Genomic DNA, 20671 nt, shown 5'->3' with positions numbered 1-20671 from the left:
TACATCTTTTCTTCACTAACAGGATGAGAAGATTGCTAGAAGAAGGGAAGAACTTTTAGCAGAACAAAACAAAAAGAAACAGGAGGTAATATATGAAAAAAATACTCTTATCAAGACAGCAGTGTAACACTTCAAATTTTTAAGCACCCTTGGAACTGGTACAATGCTTTGCTGATGAACTACACATCAGTATCGACAAACCTCTGTATTTTCTTCTGAAATACAAGAATACCATTTATTCCTTCAAAATATCTGTATCATTGGCATGAAACAATAAAATATTTTATCTTTATAGGCTTTAACAAATAAGGAGCATTCTGAAGCCACTGAGGAGGAAGATAAGAATGAAAATCAGGATATTGAAGCTATACTTGAAGAAGAGTTTGTTGAAGAAGAAGAAGAAGAGCCTGAAGAGGAACAGGAGACTGATGCTGTTGACCGCATACAAAATGAAATCACACAAAACTTTGAATCAGAAATAGACCATTTACAAGGTGTACAGGTACTAATTCCACTGTGTATTTTGTTAAATTATATGATCGCATGATGCAAGAAGAGTTTTCAGTTTTATCTTAGTTGTCAAATCGAGAAACTACAGTGCTTAAACTATCATGCTGCTGTATTCATGATCTAAATATGTGAGCCAGACAAAGGTTGTAGTGAGAAGGTATATACTTCAAAAAGTATATAATTTATAACATCAATATTTTGGGGAAAGAAAACAAAGGAAACTTTTTGGTAGATTTACCCAGTCTGGAGGTTCTTATTTCTTTTTTGATAGGTCATTTCATGCTAGTAACCAGACTAGAGAGTCATAAATATATGAAAAGTAGTTAAAAATAATTTTAAGGCAAAAATCTCATTAGACAACTCTAACTTATAGAGTTTTTATTGATGTAATTTTCTTGAAATTGATGCAACTGCTTATCGTGAGGTAACCTCACCTAGTTTTAGGTATCCGCAACATTAATGCCCATGTCTAAGGCATAAGTAGATTGGTGCTATTTGTTTGCTATATGCTAAGTCTCTTATTTCAGGAGGACACTAATCACCATTTAGAAGAAATTCTGTCCACTGACCAGAGGAAAAGTATACAGAAGTAGTTAGCCAAGACATAGATTTTAAATTTGCAAAATTAATGCAACATTTACAACACCATAGATGTGATTAATTCAATGTTTATTTCAATAGTTAATGCATTAAATGTCAGATGAGTTGAGAATAAACTCCTAACAATTTGCACTACAAGGAAGCATAAGATGTGTTGAAAAGATTAATGTTTTGAGCTCAAAGATTCACCTTTGCATTAATTTTGGAAGGAGGTGAATTGAAAATACATTCAACTTTCAAAAGTGACCATAAAATGTCATCATTTTATTGAACTATTTAATACATGTAATCATGTATCCCAGTGATAATCGCAAGAATAATTTCAGGGGTTCTGAATGAAGCTTGAGGCTAATTTCACTTTTCTAAGTATAAACTGAATGTGCAAAATAGAATTGGAAAGAATTTAGGATAAGGCCCACAAGAGACAATAATCAAGAAATCTTGGTAACCACCTTAGCCCTTTTTGTGAACAATAAAATGCGTCAAGTAAAAGCTAGTCCAATACTGTAGTTCTTAGAGCATTTTCTTCACTGTCGTTTGGGAGCATATCACTTTTTTGCATTAGTAAACGGATGGAAAATTTGATCAGAAAAGGAACAAGAAACTAAGAGTCAGCAACTTTTGTTTCCTTGAAGAAGTACGTAAATCTCAGTGGCAAGAGAGGTGACTAGTATTTTAGAATTCATTACTATACTAAGTTCTGCTTATGACACTAAGTGGAAAGATCCAAGGCTGTGAATCTATATAGATATTATATATAAGTTGAGGAATTACACAGTAATAGTATATTATAAAAGAATTACATGCTGGGATTAGATACTCTAATATTCCCTAGTTACAGCTTACTCAATATTTTTCCATTATTTTTTTCATTCCAAGAAAGTCTATGCCTTTATAAATAACTTTAAATAACGTACTAATTCCAATTAATTATTCACGAGTCTTCTTCGTTGTTGCCTCATTCTTTAATTGTGAGCCCTCTTTGACATTGTGGAATCTTGGTCTTGTATGGAAAACTAAATGATGACATTAAAACACAGTAGCATTTGTCACAGTATTAAGTTGCTAGAAAAAACTGTAGAAAATGGATTATTTTTATATTTTAGTTGAATAAGGTGGGCAATAATAAGTCACCAGGGCAGCACTATTTTTAAAGAGTAACTAGATAAGGCATCCTAAATTGTTTGGAGTAGCAAAGGAATGATATTTTATTATTTTTTTAATGAAAGTTACTTCTCAGGCTTTAGCTTTATCATAGTAGATTCGTCAAAGTTAACTGTCAGATTGTCCTTTTTTAAGAAAAACGTGTGATACATAATATCAGTGGAGTAATCTAAACTTAAGTGGGGAGGAAGATCAATTCTTATCTCAAATCAAATTTTGAAGATTCACGGTTACTGAGAACGTGCTTAAGAAACCCTTGATAGTTCACAGAAAATTTTGCTGTCAGTTATCATAACATTTAATTATGTTTTTGTTAACCAGGAAGAACTTAAAAATTTTTTAATACCACAAATCGAGATTGATGGAAGACGGAAGCCTCACATTGTACGCTACCAGATACATAGCAAGCTGAATTCTCTAATGGAAAATCGTGGAAGCATTTTTGAGAAATGTTACCCAATAAGTTTGGCACTTGCACAGAAGATGCTAGCTTTCTCATATAAATTTCCAAGTTCTTTTGGTCAGTGGGATCCAGTCAAGGTAATGTTCTTAAATAGCTGAGGAATATTTTCAAGAAGTAGCATTTAAAAAAATATATTTTACAAAAAAGCCCAAACCAGACAATAGCAATTAATACCAGAAATATTCACTGTAAACTGCATTATTGAATCAAAACTACACCACTGAATATACACAAAATACAGCAAGCATTGATAATAAAAGGTGTTAGTCTTTTCAGTGTTGCCACTAAACTTAAGACTGAAAGACATTTGTTAAGATCTCTTATATTAGCATTAGCGACACAAATAAAGGTGGGAGCAAATCAGAAAGGAATGCCTAATTCTTAATGATCCACAAAAAAACAGGACAACAGAGAAAGTCTTAAAGCCTCACAGAAGCAGTAAAAACAAACTTAAAAGGATTTGGAGTTTGAATTTATAAGAAGCCACAGAAGTGGCCACTGGCCCTAGCAGTGGCAAAGGAGTAAACCAACAAATGTTAAATGCATGAATTCATCAGCAATGAATTCTGTATTGTCAAAATCTACACATTTTGTAGAGCAACAAATAATTCCATAGTATTTTACTAGACACCTGGAAAGTAGAAGTCAGAAAGTACTCATGTCTATCCCCAGAAGTAAGATGATACAGTTTTATAGGTTGCAAGTGAAATGATAGCACACAAACTTTTTTGTTTTAATGATAGAATTAAAAGCATATTGGATTGTGAGTAAAACAAAAATAAAATGGAGTATTCATTTAAAAAAAATGCATTGAATAAGATACAGAAAACAGGAAGTTCCTGAAGTAACATACTTTGGCCTTCATTTTATTGCTAATTAATCAAGTAACTTTTATTCCTTTTTGTATAGTCATTGGTTTGGGTCTTCACCAGTTCTAGATCATGTTTATCTTATTTTAACCTTGGCAATCAGAAATGCATAGAGATCAGCTCTTATTATAGCTTTATGTAATCAAAATACTTGAAAAGTTTTAGGATTAGAACTGCATTTTCCATCGCTGCATCAAATTGGCATCCAATAATCTAAGGATATATTAATAGAAGTAGATATTTATTCTCTTCTGTTATTTCCAGTTACTGAACCCCAGCTTATATGTGAATTTCTTGTTAGTGCCTAAATGTTAGACCTTGCACTTTGTTCTGCTAGATTTCACTACATTTTTGTCATTCCATTTCTCCAATTGATTCATTTATCCTGTGTAGTGTTCTTTTACCAACCGAAAAGTACAATTCAGTTAGAGGAAATAAGTCATAGAAAGCTATTAGGTAAAATCAAAGTGGTGTGCTGACAGTGGAAACGTACGTGCTAGCAATAGTGGAAGAGAAATAGAATCATTTTGAGAGCGTTTTAGTATATAGTAGAAATGATGAAATTGATTAAGGACCAGAGTTTTTTTGTAGGAAGGCAGATAGAGCATATCCCAATTACTTTAAGATTAAATTTGAGGTGGAGGGAGGTAGTTAGGCAACTGATTAGATAAGCAGAGAATAAAAATTATAAGCTGAGGGAGGAATGGGAGCAGATACACAAATATACTACTGACATCTTATAAATTGAAAGCAAGCACACTGAAATGACTTGATGCAGGAATAGGAACCTAAGAATCGGAGAAGGGGCTGGCAAGGTAATGCCATGCAGTAGAACAGTCCATCTCTTACTGTAACAACCAGACCAACTTACCTATGTATTTACTGACTCCTTTAAGGAATACTAATAGATTTGTGAGGTATGATTTCCCTCTACAAGAACCTGAGTTGGTTCTTCCTGCTAGTTCATATGTATGCCTGTAATTCTTGCTTTTTTCCTTAATAAATTTCAGTTTGCCAAATAAAGGGTCAGATTTCCTGGACCATGTTTGCATCCTGGAGGCCTTTTCAAAAAATGTACACTTTCTCCACCTTCTGTTTTTGTGTAAGGAAAGCCGGTGTAGGCAATAAGTTATACATTATTCAGTAACAATTTCACCTCTGAGTCTCTTTAGAACCTGGTCTGGGCAATTTTTTCTACAGGTGTGAACAGTTTTTTCTAAAACATCTTTTATTGACACTTCAGAGCAGTTCTTCCAAGAAAGGCTGCCAAAGGGACATGACTAAATTCTTCCACAGCGAATAGTGGTGCAGGGAATTAATTTAGCATTTCTGCAATGTCCATTTCTGCCATTAGTGCTTCCTCTTACATCTCAATGATCCACCAACACTACAAACATTCTAGTGGGCTGTCTGATGTGTTTAAAAGAAGATTTTATGAGCAGTGTATGTATTTTACCAAAAGCATTTTTGGCATACCTTATTGTGATTTTATACTTTTCTGTAATGTAGATATTGGTATTCTTTTCCATCTTCTTAATTTCTACATAAATTTTGCTGAATACTATATTCCCAGTATATCTTCTAATGTCAGGCAGATAAGTAGGTTTAATTCACAGATGAATAAATTTATTTTCTCTGTTCTTTGAATATTAAAAAAAAAGCATTATGCTCTACCTGTCTGACTACACTGTCTTGATGGACAGAAAGTGTTACGGTACCACCTACTGGAAACAGTGAATATTCTTTCTCTCTTCAATGTTTACCTCATCTTTCTGCACAAGAATTGCATATGTATAGAAGTTCTTCACACTTGGACAAAGTTTTGTGTCCATATGTATGAATTTCAGAATGCTTTGATGATTTGTTGCATACAGTTGGTACTCTTCTACTTGCCTATAAAACCACTCCTGTAGGATGGAGAGAGAGGAGGCTTTGTCAAACCTAATTAACTGCTTCATGTTTTATATATGCTACAGCTAAGTGAAGGAGATGTAATCAAGCCACAACAAAGAGGTGAAAACTCAGTCTTTCCTGTAATCCATCGACAATATATTTATTTTTTTTCAAGTAAAGAAAACAGAGAAACATTTATGAAAAATCCCATCAAATATATTTGTCAGCCAAAACCTAAACCAGCTGTGCCAGTTAAGATTGCAATTGTGGGTCCTCCAAAATCTGGAAAGACTACAGGTAGGAGCCAATATTATCTATAAAGCAAAACCTCATCTAATGATTGAAGCTGTATCTGTCATTACTGCTACTAAAACGTCATTAACCATGAATACTGTTGGTCTTCCTGCTTTTCTTGTTGGGCTCAGAATCATTTTAGTTACATTCTCTAGTGTCTCATTTTATAGTCAGATAATTAAGCATTGTCCATCTGAATTTTATCCCAGCTTATTAAGAAATTAGTGACCTGAACCAGCACTTAGAAAATCTAAACTTACACTATTTATAACCCTTGTACTATTTCTGAATATTTTCTAATTGTTTCTTATTTCTTTCAGTCAACATGATCTAATGTAAAAGGAAGAAATATTCCTAGGATCAAGAATCAGAACCCAAAACTCCACATTCTCCAGCCCATTTCCTAACTTCTAGATTACAAACCCAAGATTTCCATTTTTCTCCCTTCTCCATCTTCCCCCATGACTCTTTCAATCCACAGGTCTCTGCCTTTAACTGGAGGAGAAGGAAACCAAGCTTACACCATAGTTTAATGATTAGAAGGTGTTAGAAAAAAAAGAGACAGGTTCAAATAATCTCATACGGAGGAGGAAATTTTAGCCAGATTCCCGTATTCTGGATAAAAAATGTAACTACTAGGCTGTTCTGTAAAAGAGGCAGCAGTGGCAGCATATTTTCTAAGACATTTTGTAATAGTATTGACTATTGCTGCTGAGGTTTGTGCTGAATTGAATGCTGTTGGTGAACTGGGCTTCCTTTGCACATATGCATGGGTTTGGTCCCCTTAGGGTCTTAAGCAGGGTTAGGTACCTACTTACAGAGATTATGTGTTGGAAATGACCCAGGGAACGAGCTGAGCAGTTAGCTTCTAAGACTAAGGACATACTTGAACTGCTATGTTGTGATGTTGCTTATGTAAAGTTGTGTGTTGAAATCAAAATGTTTTACAGTTGCCAAGAAATTTGCAAGCGTATATGGGTTACTGCACCTGAGTATGGGAGATGCTATACGGCTCGTGTTAAACAATCAGCCAGAGAGTGAGTTGGCACTTACATTAAAGAGGCATCTTCACAAAGGACTGACTGTACCTGATGAACTGGCCATCCAGGCTCTAGATGTGGCTCTGATGAATCACATGTGTAATACCACTGGGTAAGAATCTAGTTCGGGTTTGGGTTTGGGTTTGGTTTTTTTTAAGATCTGCGAGTGCCTTCATAGGCAATGATTCTCATGTTATCACTGTAAAACAATTTCACTAAAACGCATCAGTGGTTTATGCATTAAGAAAATAATCTGTCCAAAATTAGGTTCTTCAGGTTAATCTGGGAAACCAGACTGAAGCATAATTTTCTGCAATTTTCAAGTAAATATATTCCAGTAAATCCAAGTAATACACTTTACGGAAGTTACCTTTTTTTTGCAGTCAATAAGCCTATACTTTCTACTATCCTTTGAGAACTACCATTTTATCTCTCTTCTACCAACTCAAGTGCAAACTTGGATGCATCTGAATTTCTTTGGTCCTGCAGTTGAACCTTGGTTCAGTACTCAAGGTTTTTTCTGATTTTGTTAACAACTTAAGTTATTAAGGAGGAAATAAAACTCACCAGTCTTTCCATCTCATTCATATGTGATCATGATTTTCTAGGCTCTTTCTCCACCACCAAAAAACCTTCCAAACTGGGCAGTCTTAAAATGGTTCATGATCGTGGTCTCCCCTGCACAGAAAGAATTTTTACAGGGAAAGGCATTTTCTCTGAAAATGTCTGAATATTATTTGAGCTTGAGATCAGAATTATTTTAATTTTTCTTTCATTTTAAATACTGGAATATTTTTCAGTAAATTTTGCCCCAGTATTGCCTAATATGTGAAGCATTTCTTCTTTGATATGATTAAGAAAATTCTTCAAGTACTTTAAATAATTTTACTTTTCAGTTTGAAAACTGCTCCTCCCAGTCCAAACGGAGATTTCCCATAGTTAAAATTGTTTCTGAATGACTGATGTGTCAGAATTTTGGAGTCCACAATTTTTATAAGCCAGAGCCATCCACTTGCATTCCTATATTTTTTGCCCTTTGTGTATTTCCTTTTTTTCTGTGTACTTGTAGGTTGCTTTTTCTTGGGTGTTTTTGGTTGGGTTTTTTTGGGGTTTGGTTTTGTTTTTTTTTAATTTGATTGCAAATTCTTAGGAGTGAAGACTGTATCTATGCAGTCAGGGCACCAATGAGTTTGTGGCATGGGTGTAGACTTTTGTCTCTACTGAGAACGTCATACTTAGGAAAACTGTCTTTCTGTTTCTGTTTGTATGCAGAGTTGTAATTGATGGCTATCCTGTAACAAAAAAACAAGTAAACCTCTTGAAATCAGTGAGGATAATTCCAGTGAAAATCTTTGAATTAGATATGGATGCAAAGGAAGTGTTCAGAAGAGCAATGTTGGAGAAAGAAAGCATGAACAGGTAGTGATACTCCCTGACAGCAATATTTTTATCAACATGATATTGTAATTTCTCTATTCATAGAATCATAGAATCATAGAATCATAGACTAGTTTAAGTTGGAAGGGATCTAAAAGATCATCTAGTTCCAACACCCCTGCCATGGGCAGGGACACCTCCCACCTGATCAGGCTGCCCAAGGCCCCATCCAGCCTGGCCTTAAACACTTCCAGGGATGGGGCAGCCACAGCTTCCCTGGGCAACCTGTGCCAGTGCCTCACCACTCTCAGAGTGAAGAAATTCTTCCTTATGTCTAGTCTAAACCTGCCCCTCTCCAGTTTATACCCATTGCCCCTTGTCCTGTCACTCCAAGCCTTTGTAAACAGTCTCTCTCCAGCTTTCTTGTAGGCCCTTTCAGTACAGGAAGGTCACTATAAGGTCTCCTCAGAGCCTTCTCTTCTCCAGGCTTAACAACCCAAACTCTCTCAGCCTGTCCTTGTATGGGAGGTGCTCCAGCCCTTGGATCAACTTCATAGCCCTCCTCTGGACCCGTTCCAACAGCTCCATATCCTTCTTATGTTGAGGATTCCAGAACTGGACACAGTTCTCCAGATGAGGTCTCACATGAGAGGAATAAAGGGGTAGAATCCCCTCCCTTGACCTGCTGGCCACGCTTCTTTTGATGCAGCCCAGGATACAGTTGGCCTTCTGGGCCAGGTCCCTCTGGATGACATCCCGTCCTTCCAGTGTGGCAACTGCACCACTCACCTCGGTGTCATCTGCAAACCTGCTGAGGGTGCACTTGATCTCACTGTCAATATCATTAATGAAGATATTAAACAGCGTTGATCACAGTACAGACCCCTGAGGGACACCACTGGTCATGGATCTCCATCTGTACTTTGAGCCATTGACCACTACTCTCTGAATATGACCATCCAACCGGTTTCTTATCCACTGTACCGTCCACCCATCAAATCCATATCTCTCCAATTTAGAGAGAAGGATGTTGTGGGGGACTGTGTCAAAGGCTTTACAGAAGTCTAGACAGATCACATCCATCAGCTTACCCGTGTCCACTGCTGCGGTTACCCCATCATAGAAAGCCACTAAGTTGGACATACAAGATTTGCCCCTGGTGAAGCCGTGCTGGCTGCCATTAATCACCTCCATGTCCTCCATGTGCTTTAGCACAGCTTCTAGGAGGATCTGTTCCATGATCCTCCCAGGCACAGAGGTGAGGCTGACAGGTTGGTAGTTCTCAGAGTCGTCTTTTCTACCCTTTTTAAAAATGGGCACAACCTTACCCTTCTTCCAGTCACCAGGGACTGATTGCCATGACTTTTCAGATATCATGGAGAGTGGCTTGGCAACCACATCAGCCAATTCCCTCAGGACTCTGGGATGCATCTCATCAGGTCCCATAGACTTACGTATGTTCAGGTTCCTCAGGTGGTCATGAACCTGATCCTCCTCTACTGTGGGAGAGGCTTTACCCCCCTGGTCACCATCTTGCTGTCCCATGACCCAGGAGGGGTGAGGAGAGCGGTTACCACTGAAGACTGAAGCAAAAAAGTTATTAAGTACCTCAGCCTTCTCCTTGTCTGTTGATATTCATGTGCCTCAGTGCCATACCCACAGGGGCTGTATCTAAGCTGGTGCCTAACCCAGCTGTATCCAAATGCCACATATAAAAACACATGGGCACCATTCCCTCTACATTCTAAAGCTTTGATTTCTGTAGACCAGAAACAGCAGTAGAAGAGGGCAGAGGGTTTGATAGCATGCCCTGGCCAGATCTTCTGACTGCATGACTGAGGTCACTGATATGCAATGGTGTGAACCCACTGCTTAGTTTAATTGGTTTCAATGAGAGCGTACACCAGAAAAGTTACTAGTTCACGCTGCAGCTGAAGTTTATTATTCATAAATTCAATTATTATCATCAGAAGAAAAACTGATACTTCATCTAAGAAGCTCTCCTTTAAGTCTTAATTTGAGTTCTTTTGAAAAGACAGAAACAATATATATTTTGATAACATATACAATTCATGAGTTACTCGCTAAACCTTTCCATTCAGCTTGCTCCCTTCTTTGTTTTTCTAAGGAGAGAGATATTCTGTTTAAAGAGCTATTTGTTGTTTTTGAGGAAGAGCAGTAAGTAGTTTATAAACAGACAGAGAATTAAAAAGAACAGAACATTCACCTTGAAATTTGATTGTATCACAACCTGGTTCTCATTAACAGAAGTGTTTCTAAGAAGTCCCAGAAAGCCTAGAGCATTATTGCATATCTCTTTCATTTTGTCTCTTTCTTTTTATCAAGTAACCTGTACAATGTTTAATTGTTTACTGAAAGCCTAAACACAATTTGCATTGCAAAAATAAATTAACTAATCCTGTATTTTTGAAAGTATTTACTTCAAACTTTTCATCTGAAATACCAAACTAATTAGATTTCATAGGCTTAATTACAAATCAAACGTGCAATATCATATATTTCTGAAAGGTACAACTTACAGAGAAATTAAGCCAACTAAAACAGGAGTTTGTGAGGTATTTTGCATCATTTAAATTATGAATCATTACAGGAAATGCTTCTATGTTCTAGTCAAAACATCTCTTCTGATCTTGCATAATATTTTCAGAGGTCAGAGATTATTTTCATTTATGTACATGTAAATATGAGAGGCGGTTTTCAAAATATATCCAAGGATTATGGTTACTTCTTGAATTCAAACAACAGCATAATTAAAAATTAGACCTGTTTTTCAATAAACATTTATTTCCATTTTAAAAGTCTCATAGCATTTTGTCTAGGGTACCATTTAATAATGTATTGGTAGTGCGCATCTCTTCATACATGCTGATACACTGCAAGTCCTTTCCAAAATCATTGAGTTGTATTTTGGACATAAATAGCAAAAGTTTTGTTCTTTGTTTCTGAACATAATTGTCTGATCATACCTATGCTGCTTTTCATACATAACCGGTAATATTATTAATAAGTGGTACTTCTCAAATACATTCCACAGTATCAAATAAGGGTTTTCTATAAAGGACTTTAAAATGACCTCTAGAATTTACACCTGAAATTCAATGAAATTACCTAATCTTCACGCTTAATCAGTCTCATTTTTTCCTTGTCTTCAGACCTCCCTACCCTGAACATGACAGCTCACAGATTCTAGCTATTAAAAATTCCTGCTATAAACAGCACATTGATGCAATCAGGACTTACTATAAGAAGGAGCATCAGAACTGGTGTGTGATTGATGCTTCCCGGAGCAAGTGGTGGATCTGGAACAAAGTACTGCAGGAAGTTCAAGTGGTTGTTAGAGAAATCCAGATATACCTGGAAAGAATAAGAGAAGGTAAAAGAAAAACAAAGTTTCTCACAATAAAATTAATTTCTTTGAGTAGCTGCCATATAACGTGCAGTACGTTTCAACACCAGTGCATTTCAACTTCAGCTTGTTTTGGATGAAGCTAATTCTTGGGCACATAAATACCCTCAAATTCTTTGATCTCATATGCAGAGATCTTGAAGAGCTCTCTTGAAGAGAGCAAAGACAAAACCAACTATAAGACAGTCTGAGGCCATCCTCCAAAGAACAGGGTGATACAATACAGTGGTAAGAGATCGGAGGTTCCATGGTCCATGGCAGATTCCTCAACTTTGGGTGAAAAATCACAAAGGGTTCCCCGAAGTATACAAGGGGAACTCTGACTTGCAGCATCATCTAAGTGTCAGTGGAGGAAGAGGGAAGGAGAGGAACAATGTTAATTATAAATTCAAAATTAAGGTTAAACATGCCATGGGCATGCATCAAAAGAAGCGTGGCCAGCAGGTCAAGGGAGGGGATTCTACCCCGTTATTCCTCTCATGTGAGACCTCATCCAGACAGACTGCAGCATTTGCAAGATGTGGATTAATAAATGGAAGGCTTTCATCACACCTTGTACTCTTTTTCACCAATGTAAATAAACAGAAGTATAGCTGAAATGCTTCTTAGCAACATAAAGGAGTAAACCAATAAATCATAATTAAACTGCCCCAGGAAAAGCAGATTAACAAGTTAAGCATGCAAAGTTTCCCATATTAATAATTATTATATTTCTTAAGTGACAGAAAATAATTATTAAATTAATTGTTGAAATAGGTTGCAATTTCATTTTAATATCAATCTCTAAAACCTGCTATTTTAATTCTCATTATTTCATATCATTTAGACATAACGAATTATAACATCTTCCAAACTGTACCATTTCTGAATAGAAATGTTTATGTTTCCGTGTCTTTCATTAATAAAACTTTATCATTAATGGCCTTTATTAACAGGAAAAGCAGCTGGCATTGCTGATTTATGTATCACTCCTGAAGAGCTGCAGTATCGGCTGGGGGAGTTTGGGCAGTACTGTCCTGTCAGCCTTGCAGACAAGGGTGAATTGGTTGACTGCTCTGTAACGTCGTCATTGCAGTTTGCTGCAGAATTTCGAGGACACTATTACAAGATGGCTTCACAGGAAGAACTGGATGTAAGTGTCAAAAAACAGGTTGGGAGGGGATGATGGGAAAAGGGAATATTGTTGCTTAGATTCTTTGATTCCATACAGAAACAAGTAAGATGTAATTAGACTAGTGTTGGTATTGAAGCTTTTGTTCTGTATTCTTCTGTCTATGTATGCAAAATGCAGCAAAGTCCATTGTCATAGGTCAAACATTAATTTCAAAGCAACCATTTCCTCCTTCGCCCTTCTTTTTGAGGAGACTGGCAGTAGAGACTAGCTAATGGTATCAATGGATAGTAATGGAAGCTGGGCAGATAGTGATGACTTCAACTGAGAGTGGGCCGGAAAAAGCAATTACTTACCCAGAGCAGCAGAAGCACCAGCACGCTAAGAGAGATTTTGTAGAACAAACAAGTACCTAAACTGCATGAACCAGTTCTCTGGAGTCTGACTAACAATCTTACGGTGCTTCTTTCATTATAAAAACATTTAATTTCTTTTTCTACAGAAATTCTTGAGCAGACCAGAGGTTTATGTGCCACCACTGGCACCTCAGCCTCTCCCATCCCCAGATATGCTACCAAAGAAACTGACTGCAGCAGATGTGAAGGCCTTATGCCCTACCAGCGCTGAACTGCAGGGATACTGTCCAGTCACTTACCTCGATGGAAAACAGAGGTACATCATTGCAGTTTTCATAATCTGAGTTACAAACTGTGTGTCCTGTATCAACACATCAATGAGGAAACACTGTCTAAAAGGATCTGTGTTGGATTACTGTCTTTTGTGATGAAGACTGCTTAGCTATAGTTTGAGTTTTCTCTGGCATAAGCCTTCAAAAGTTTAACTATATCTCACAAAATCTTAGAAGATGCAATACCAGCTGTTACAATTTTTATAAGAGATCCATAAAGATCCACCATAAAGTCGTGCTGATTTCCTCAGTGTGCAGGAATTTCTCATCAAGGTAGAACCATTGCAGTAATTCTGTGCTGTTCCTTCTTAATCTCCTCAAAAACCATGATTGGCATTTTAGAGGAACCCTAAAAAAGCACTATAAAAGTCACGTAATAAGCAGATTTTGAGTCAGAGACTCTCATATTTTGAACCTTGTAACTGTCAGTCCGGTGGTGGAAAACTTGGATGATCCAATTGCTATTTGTAGTTCCTATACTTGCTACGTTACCAGAAGGCTCCCGGTAACTTATGAATTTACACTGCGCAAATGATGTTTTACATTTACTGTCAATTAACACTCTTTCTTGCTCTGTCTCTTCAGATATGAAGCTTTGGTGCCTGGCAACATTGAGTATGCAGCAAAATATCAAGATAAGTTATATATTTTTGAAAGTGAAGAAAAACTTCTGAAGTTTATGAGGTGAATATACTAACTGCGTTTTAATCTTTAATCATATAATGATTTAAACATCTTAAAAGTGCTTACTTTTTATCTCGTTAGGTTACCAGAGAAGTACGGGAATCTGAAGCTTCCTCGTAAACTCCCTCCAGTAAAGGAGCCACTACTACTCACTGCACTTCCTTTGCCTGGATACCTTGAACAGGCCAGTTTTTGCTTTTTTATTTTTAAACATGATTTTGCAATGCACAGTATATCCCACTTAGTTTATGTAATTTTTAATGCAATATGAATTGAATTTATTAGCAGGATTATATTAAACTGAAAATTGTATACTTACAATGGAGAGGAATTATAAAAATCTTTAAAATAATAGGTATTGGTAGCTTTAATATAAACATCCAAATAATATCATCAGAGGAGAATAATAAACTGCAATAGCATATGGTGGATTTTAGAATCACAGAATCACAGAATCACAGAATCACAGAATAACCAGGTTGGAAGAGACCCACTGGATCACCGAGTCCAACCGTTCCTACCAAACACTAAACCATATCCCTCAGCACCTCGTCCACCCGTGCCTTAAACACCTCCAGGGAAGGTGACTCAACCACCTCCCTGGGCAGCCTGTTCCAGTGCCCAATGACCCTTTCTGTAAAGAATTTTTTCCTAACGTCTAGCCTAAACCTCCCCTGTCGGAGCTTGAGGCCATTCCCTCTTGTCCTGTCCCCTGTCACTTGGGAGAAGAGGCCAGCACCCTCCTCTCTACAACGTCCTTTCAGGTAGTTGTAGAGAGCAATGAGGTCACCCCTCAGCCTCCTCTTCTCCAGGCTAAACAACCCCAGCTCTCTCAGCCGCTCCTCATAAGGCCTGTTCTCCAGCCCTTTCACCAGCTTTGTTGCTCTTCTCTGTACTCTCTCCAGAGCCTCAACATCCTTCTTGTGGTGAGGGGCCCAGAACTGAACACAGTATTCGAGGAGCGGTCTCACCAGTGCCGAGTACAGAGGGAGGATAACCTCCCTGGACCTGCTGGTCACGCCGTTTCTGATACAAGCCAAGATGCCATTGGCCTTCTTGGCCACCTGGGCACACTGCTGGCTCATATTCAGTCGGCTGTCAACCAACACCCCCAGGTCCCTCTCCTCCAGGCAGCTTTCTAGACAGACTTCTCCCAGTCTGTAGCACTGCATAGGGTTGTTGTGCCCCAAGTGCAGGACCCGGCATTTGGCCTTGTTAAACCTCATGCCATTGGACTCTGCCCAGCGGTCCAGCCTGTTCAGATCCCTTTGCAGAGCCTCCCGACCCTCCAGCAGATCGACACTTCCACCCAGCTTAGTGTCATCCGCAAACTTGCTAAGGGTGCATTCGATGCCTTCATCCAGGTCATTGATGAAGACATTGAACAGGGCTGGACCCAGCACTGAGCCCTGGGGAACCCCACTTGTCACTGGCCTCCAGCTGGATTTCACACCATTTACCACCACTCTCTGGGCCCGGCCATCCAACCAGTTTTCCACCCAGGAGAGTGTGCGCCTGTCCAGCCCAGAGGCTGACAGTTTCTCAAGCAGAACGCTGTGAGAAACTGTGTCAAAGGCTTTGCTGAAGTCCAGGAAGACCACATCCACAGCCTTTCCCTCATCCAGTAGCCGGGTCACTTTGTCATAGAAGGCGATCAGGTTAGTCTGGCAAGACCTGCCTTTTGTGAACCCATGTTGACTGGGCCTGATCACCCGGTTCTCTTGCATGTGCTTCATGATAGCACTCAAGATCACCTGTTCCATGACTTTCCCTGGCACTGAGGTCAGACTGACAGGCCTGTAGTTTCCTGGGTCCTCCCTGCGGCCCTTTTTGTAGATGGGCACAACATCAGCCAGCCTCCAGTCCAGTGGGACTTCCCCAGTCTTCCAGGACTGTTGGAAGATGATGGAAAGGGGTTTGGCCAGCACATCCGCCAGCTCCTTCAGTACCCTAGGGTGAATCCCGTCCGGCCCCATAGACTTGTGACTGTCCAGTCGGGCTAGCAAGGCTCTGACCACCTCCTCTTGGATCATGGGAGCCTCATTTTGCTCCTCTAGCTCCTGGGTTTGTACACAGGCGGAACGACCCTCCTTACGACTAAAGACTGAGGCAAAGAAGGCATTAAGTACCTCAGCCTTTTCCTCATCCCCTGTTACTGTTGTCCCTTCTGTGTCCAATAGGGACTGTATGGTCTCCCTAGTCCGCCTTTTATTATTTATATATTTGTAGAAAGATTTTTTGTTATCTTTCACTGACTTGGCCAATCCAATTTCTAGCTGAGCCTTAGCCCTTCTGATTTTTTCCCTACACAATCTCACTTCCCTCCTGTAGTCCACCCAAGAGGCCTGTCCCTTCTTCCAGAGGCCATAAACATTTCTTTTCTTCTTGATATCCCTCAAGATCTCTCTATTCAACCAAGCTGGCTTTCTCCCCTGCCGGCTTTTTTTCCGGACCACGGGGATGGCTTTCTCCTGAGCTGCTAGGACCACCCCTTTGAAGAGCTCCCAGCCCTCCTGGGCTCCCTTGCCCTTGAGTACTGTCTCCCATGAGACTTCACCAACCAGCCTGCTGAAGAGATCAAAGTCAGCCCTCTGGAAATTTAATGTTACCGTCTTGCTAACCACCCTCTTCACTTCACCTAGAACAGAAAATTTTATAATCTCATGGTCGCTTAGTCCTAGGCGTCCACCTACCGCCACATCCCCTACAAGGCCTTCTCTGTTCACCAACAGGAGGTCCAGGAGGGCACCTTCCCTGGTTGGTTCATTCACCAACTGTGCAAGGAAGTTATCTCCCACGCACTCCAGGAACCTCCTAGACTGCTTCCTTTCTGCTGTGTTGTACACCCAGCAGATATCAGGCAGATTGAAGTCTCCCACCAGAACGAGAGGCATCGATCTAGAGATTAACCCCAGAGATTAATTATTCTATTAATCATAGAATAGTTTCTGTTGGAGGGGACCTTAAAGATCATCTAATTCCAACCCCCTGCCATGGGCGGGGACACCTCCCACCTGATCAGGCTGCCCAAGACCCCATCCAACCTGGCCTTGAAAACCTACAGGGATGGGGCAGCCACAGCTTCCCTGGGCAACCTGTGCCAATGTCTCACCACTCTCATAGTGAAGAAATTCCTCCTTATGTCTAGTCTAAATCTGCCCTTCTCCACTTTATACCCATCCCCCCTTGTCCTATCACTACAAGCCTTTATGAATAGTCTCTCTCCAGCTTTCTTGTAGGCCCCTTTCAGGTACTGGAAGGTCACTAGTAAGATCTCCTTGGAACCTTCTCTTCTCCAGGCTGAACAATCCTAACTCTCTCTGCCTGTCTCTGACTCTTTTGTTTATCATATCTTGTAAGATTACATTTTGCTTTGACTTTTAACACCAGGATTGACACAGACCCCTCTGGAATCAGTTGAGGATAGTTGATTACACTTTGAGACATGAATATGAAATACAAAATTATTCATGGTCACTTCCCTCCCTATTTTATACTACTTGTTATCTTCTACAATTCACCAACTTAGATATCATCCCTTATTGTTAGATTTCATGACAACAGGATCAGACTTATTCCAGATTTCTGTAATAGTCTTTTAAAACTGTTTTCTTCCTTTAGGGAGCAGCAACTTCTGTAATAAAAGCTCTGAATGATGTGGGCTGCTTAAAACCAAAGTTTCCATTCCTCAGTATGAAAAAATCTGCTCTGCTGTTCGTCGCCTGCCATTTAAAAGGTAGTGTATAAAATAATATGCTATAATAATAATGAATTCTAGAAATGCAGTAAATAATTCGGTACAACATCGATACCAATTTGCATAGTTTTCTTATGTCCAGCTTAGGAAAATACTATCATATACTGGTTTAAGTACACGCTGTCAAGTCTCTTGGAAATGTGTAAGGACCAGGGAGGAAAATACGGTTAATAGGATAGGTGGATAGGTACGTGTTCTCTCACAGATCATGAGACTTTGACGACATCACCAACAACCTGATGGTCTTGAAAACTTGTCTAACATGGACGGTTGGATCTTTTAAACAAAAAGTAAAATTTTATAATCTAGGTAGCAGTACATTTTAAACTCGACATGGAGAGCCTTAATTGCCCTAAAAAATGACTAAAACAAAAGGCTGCTGAAATATTATCTAAGGAATGGTTTAGGTACCTGAATGCTTGCCCTTTTTCAGTTGTATCAGGTGGTCAACGAAAACTTTTTCACAAACCTTGCCTTGCAGTTAACCTGAAGACCAACTTTCTAATCATACACATCTCCAACACATCAGCTAAGTATGTGAATAAGGCATCTAACTGTATTGAAAAACACACAGAACACCTGTCATTTTCAAGAAAAGCTCTTCTTCAGCACAGGCTCAGTATCGATACAGTAAATTACACAGTACAAAAGAATAGATATCTGTGCAGATTAAATTAGATTTAAATTTTTAGCATAGAGAAATTAAATGTTATTTATCAGCCTGCTTATTTGTGAAATTCTCTGTGAAGTTTTCAGTATTAATGTGAATCAGGGTATTGGTATGTTGATTATTTTTAACTTCTTTTTTATTTACTCAAGAGTCCAATCAAGCACCTTACTTTTCCATAACAAAGTTAAACAGTCCAAGATTAAAACCAGGTTGTTTGTACTCAGCCCACGAATAAATAATAAAGTAAAACACCTCATGGAGCTACCAGACTTAGGACGACTCCTTTACTGAAGGAAGTTGTTCAAGCTTTGGTTCCTGTGTTCCTATGTGCCATCTTTCAGAATTTTTGTGTGTTTGCAGTCCAAAATAGTGGTTGCAGCTAATGCTTTTTAATGGTAGCAATCAGCCTAAATAGTGCCAGCTTTCAGGATTTCAACAGCCTAGTTTGCAGCTCTGTGTAGCTTTGGTCTGGTTTCCAGTGGAGATTCCTATAGCAGGACTGCTACTTCTTCAGCTCACCAGTTCTCAGCCTTTTATAAGCCAACCTGTTCAGAGTGGGTGAACTATATCTTGCCTGTTGTTATTTTAAATTTTTGCTTTAATTTTAAATTTAAATTTTTTAATTTTAATTTTAAATTTAAATTTTAAACTTTACTACATGCCTGAAGTTCTTCACATCCTGTATTTTCTCATGCATTTTCCACCGCCCTCTAGAATTTCCTTCGACTATCAGAATTTTTCGGTAGCATAGGTTTGTTACAGAAGACCACTTAACAGTGTAGGCACATTATAGGCCCCTGCATAAATGTACTGTTCCTAAGCCAGCAAAATCGATTTTAAACTGTAGTTTGTTTCATCCACAAAGACTGTTTTAATTCTGCTGTTAGCACAGCTTTGCTAACATAGTGATGTCCATGCTAGGAATCCTTTGTTCATATATAGCATCGTTAAATCATTATTAATGCTTGTTGAAGATACGGAAAGGTCATGCAAATGCACTAATCTCTTGTCATGCAATGACAAACAGTTTGACCATAGGAATCCAGGAAAACAAGTTGTCTTCTTCTAATACTGGGTAGAACTCCTTCCAACTTTAAGATACAGCCTTCCAGTACACTGAAAAATATCCTTTGCAAATATATCATTATTTATTATTGTGTGTCTCTGCAGAGTAGTCATGCTGTCGCTGATCAAAAGCCTTATCAAAGTTCTTCACATTGTGTCCCCTTGAAAATGTTTTACATCCTATTTCTATCAGAAGTAAGACTTTCTCATCTTCCACTTACCTCACTCTCTAATGGCACATTTAAATAGGGGACAAGAACCAGTGGTTTAGTTGCTCCCGCAGCTTTTCTAACAACAATACTGGATTTCTTTCAGTATCTGGTGAGAGAATGTACAGGTGAGGAATCATAAATTCAGAGAGATTTACTCCCTGGTGTATCGCCAGTCCCTCACAGCCTGAGGAATGGGAAGCTGATGACAGCGGAGCATATGTTTGTTGCTTGTTTGTTTACAAAAGCCTTTATCATTCAGAGTATTGTCATCCTTTTGGAGTTGGGAACTTCTGGAATTCCAGGCTTCATATTGGTTTGGTGTCAACAGGAACAGCCCATGGCAGTCTTATCTGCACCGAGGATAAAGACTCCAGGTGTAGGCTTGATCCCTTTTAAAATTTCTCTAATGTAATTCTGCAAAGTTAACACTAAAATACCGCTTGACCTCTTGCAGCGCACAATCCCCGGAGCCCGGAACCAGCACGGCAGATGTACCAGAGGAAGCTGGCAGGCTTCATGGAGCACTGCAAGCTCATCCCCTATCTGGCGGAGACCATGGCAGGCCCATACCAGGAGCCGCAGCACAGACCCCTAGTCTTTGCCACCAGGTTGCAGACCTTTCTGTCCCTGAAGGACACCAGCCCCAGTGTCATGTAGCGTGAGCTTCGTGCCGTCCCACCACCACCAAGTTCTTCCTTTCATCATTGCCATCGGCTGCCTGTGCTGCTGGGATGCGGCTGGTGAACAACTTTGCCCCGTCCACAGGCAGTTTCTTGAGCAGAAGTCTTAACATTAAAGTAACAAAGTTAAATTAAAGTCATCTTAGCATTAAAGGGAGGGGGTGGGG

The 20671-nt window shown here is 39.0% G+C and overlaps 1 protein-coding gene across 1 annotated transcript in view; it reads left to right on the top strand.

The window, feature by feature from the left end:
* The window catches only part of AK9 (adenylate kinase 9), a 66954-nt gene extending 46391 nt beyond the window's left edge, over window positions 1-20563 (top strand). Inside the window, exons 26-38 of the mRNA XM_069851705.1 lie at window positions 23-85; window positions 296-502; window positions 2596-2814; window positions 5583-5796; window positions 6744-6945; window positions 8106-8252; window positions 11384-11604; window positions 12573-12769; window positions 13251-13420; window positions 14022-14120; window positions 14202-14308; window positions 17746-17856; window positions 20279-20563. Coding sequence (XP_069707806.1) covers window positions 23-85; window positions 296-502; window positions 2596-2814; window positions 5583-5796; window positions 6744-6945; window positions 8106-8252; window positions 11384-11604; window positions 12573-12769; window positions 13251-13420; window positions 14022-14120; window positions 14202-14308; window positions 17746-17856; window positions 20279-20481 — 2160 coding nt within the window. The 3' untranslated portion in view covers window positions 20482-20563. The remainder of the gene's footprint in view (window positions 1-22; window positions 86-295; window positions 503-2595; window positions 2815-5582; window positions 5797-6743; window positions 6946-8105; window positions 8253-11383; window positions 11605-12572; window positions 12770-13250; window positions 13421-14021; window positions 14121-14201; window positions 14309-17745; window positions 17857-20278) is intronic.
* Window positions 20564-20671: the final 108 nt, after the last annotated feature.

The sequence above is a fragment of the Phaenicophaeus curvirostris genome, chromosome 2 (genome assembly GCF_032191515.1).
Source record: "Phaenicophaeus curvirostris isolate KB17595 chromosome 2, BPBGC_Pcur_1.0, whole genome shotgun sequence".
NCBI classification, from domain to species: Eukaryota; Metazoa; Chordata; class Aves; order Cuculiformes; family Cuculidae; genus Phaenicophaeus; species Phaenicophaeus curvirostris.
Note: the sequence above shows the minus strand (reverse complement) of the source record. Positions and strands in the feature narration are given on the sequence as shown.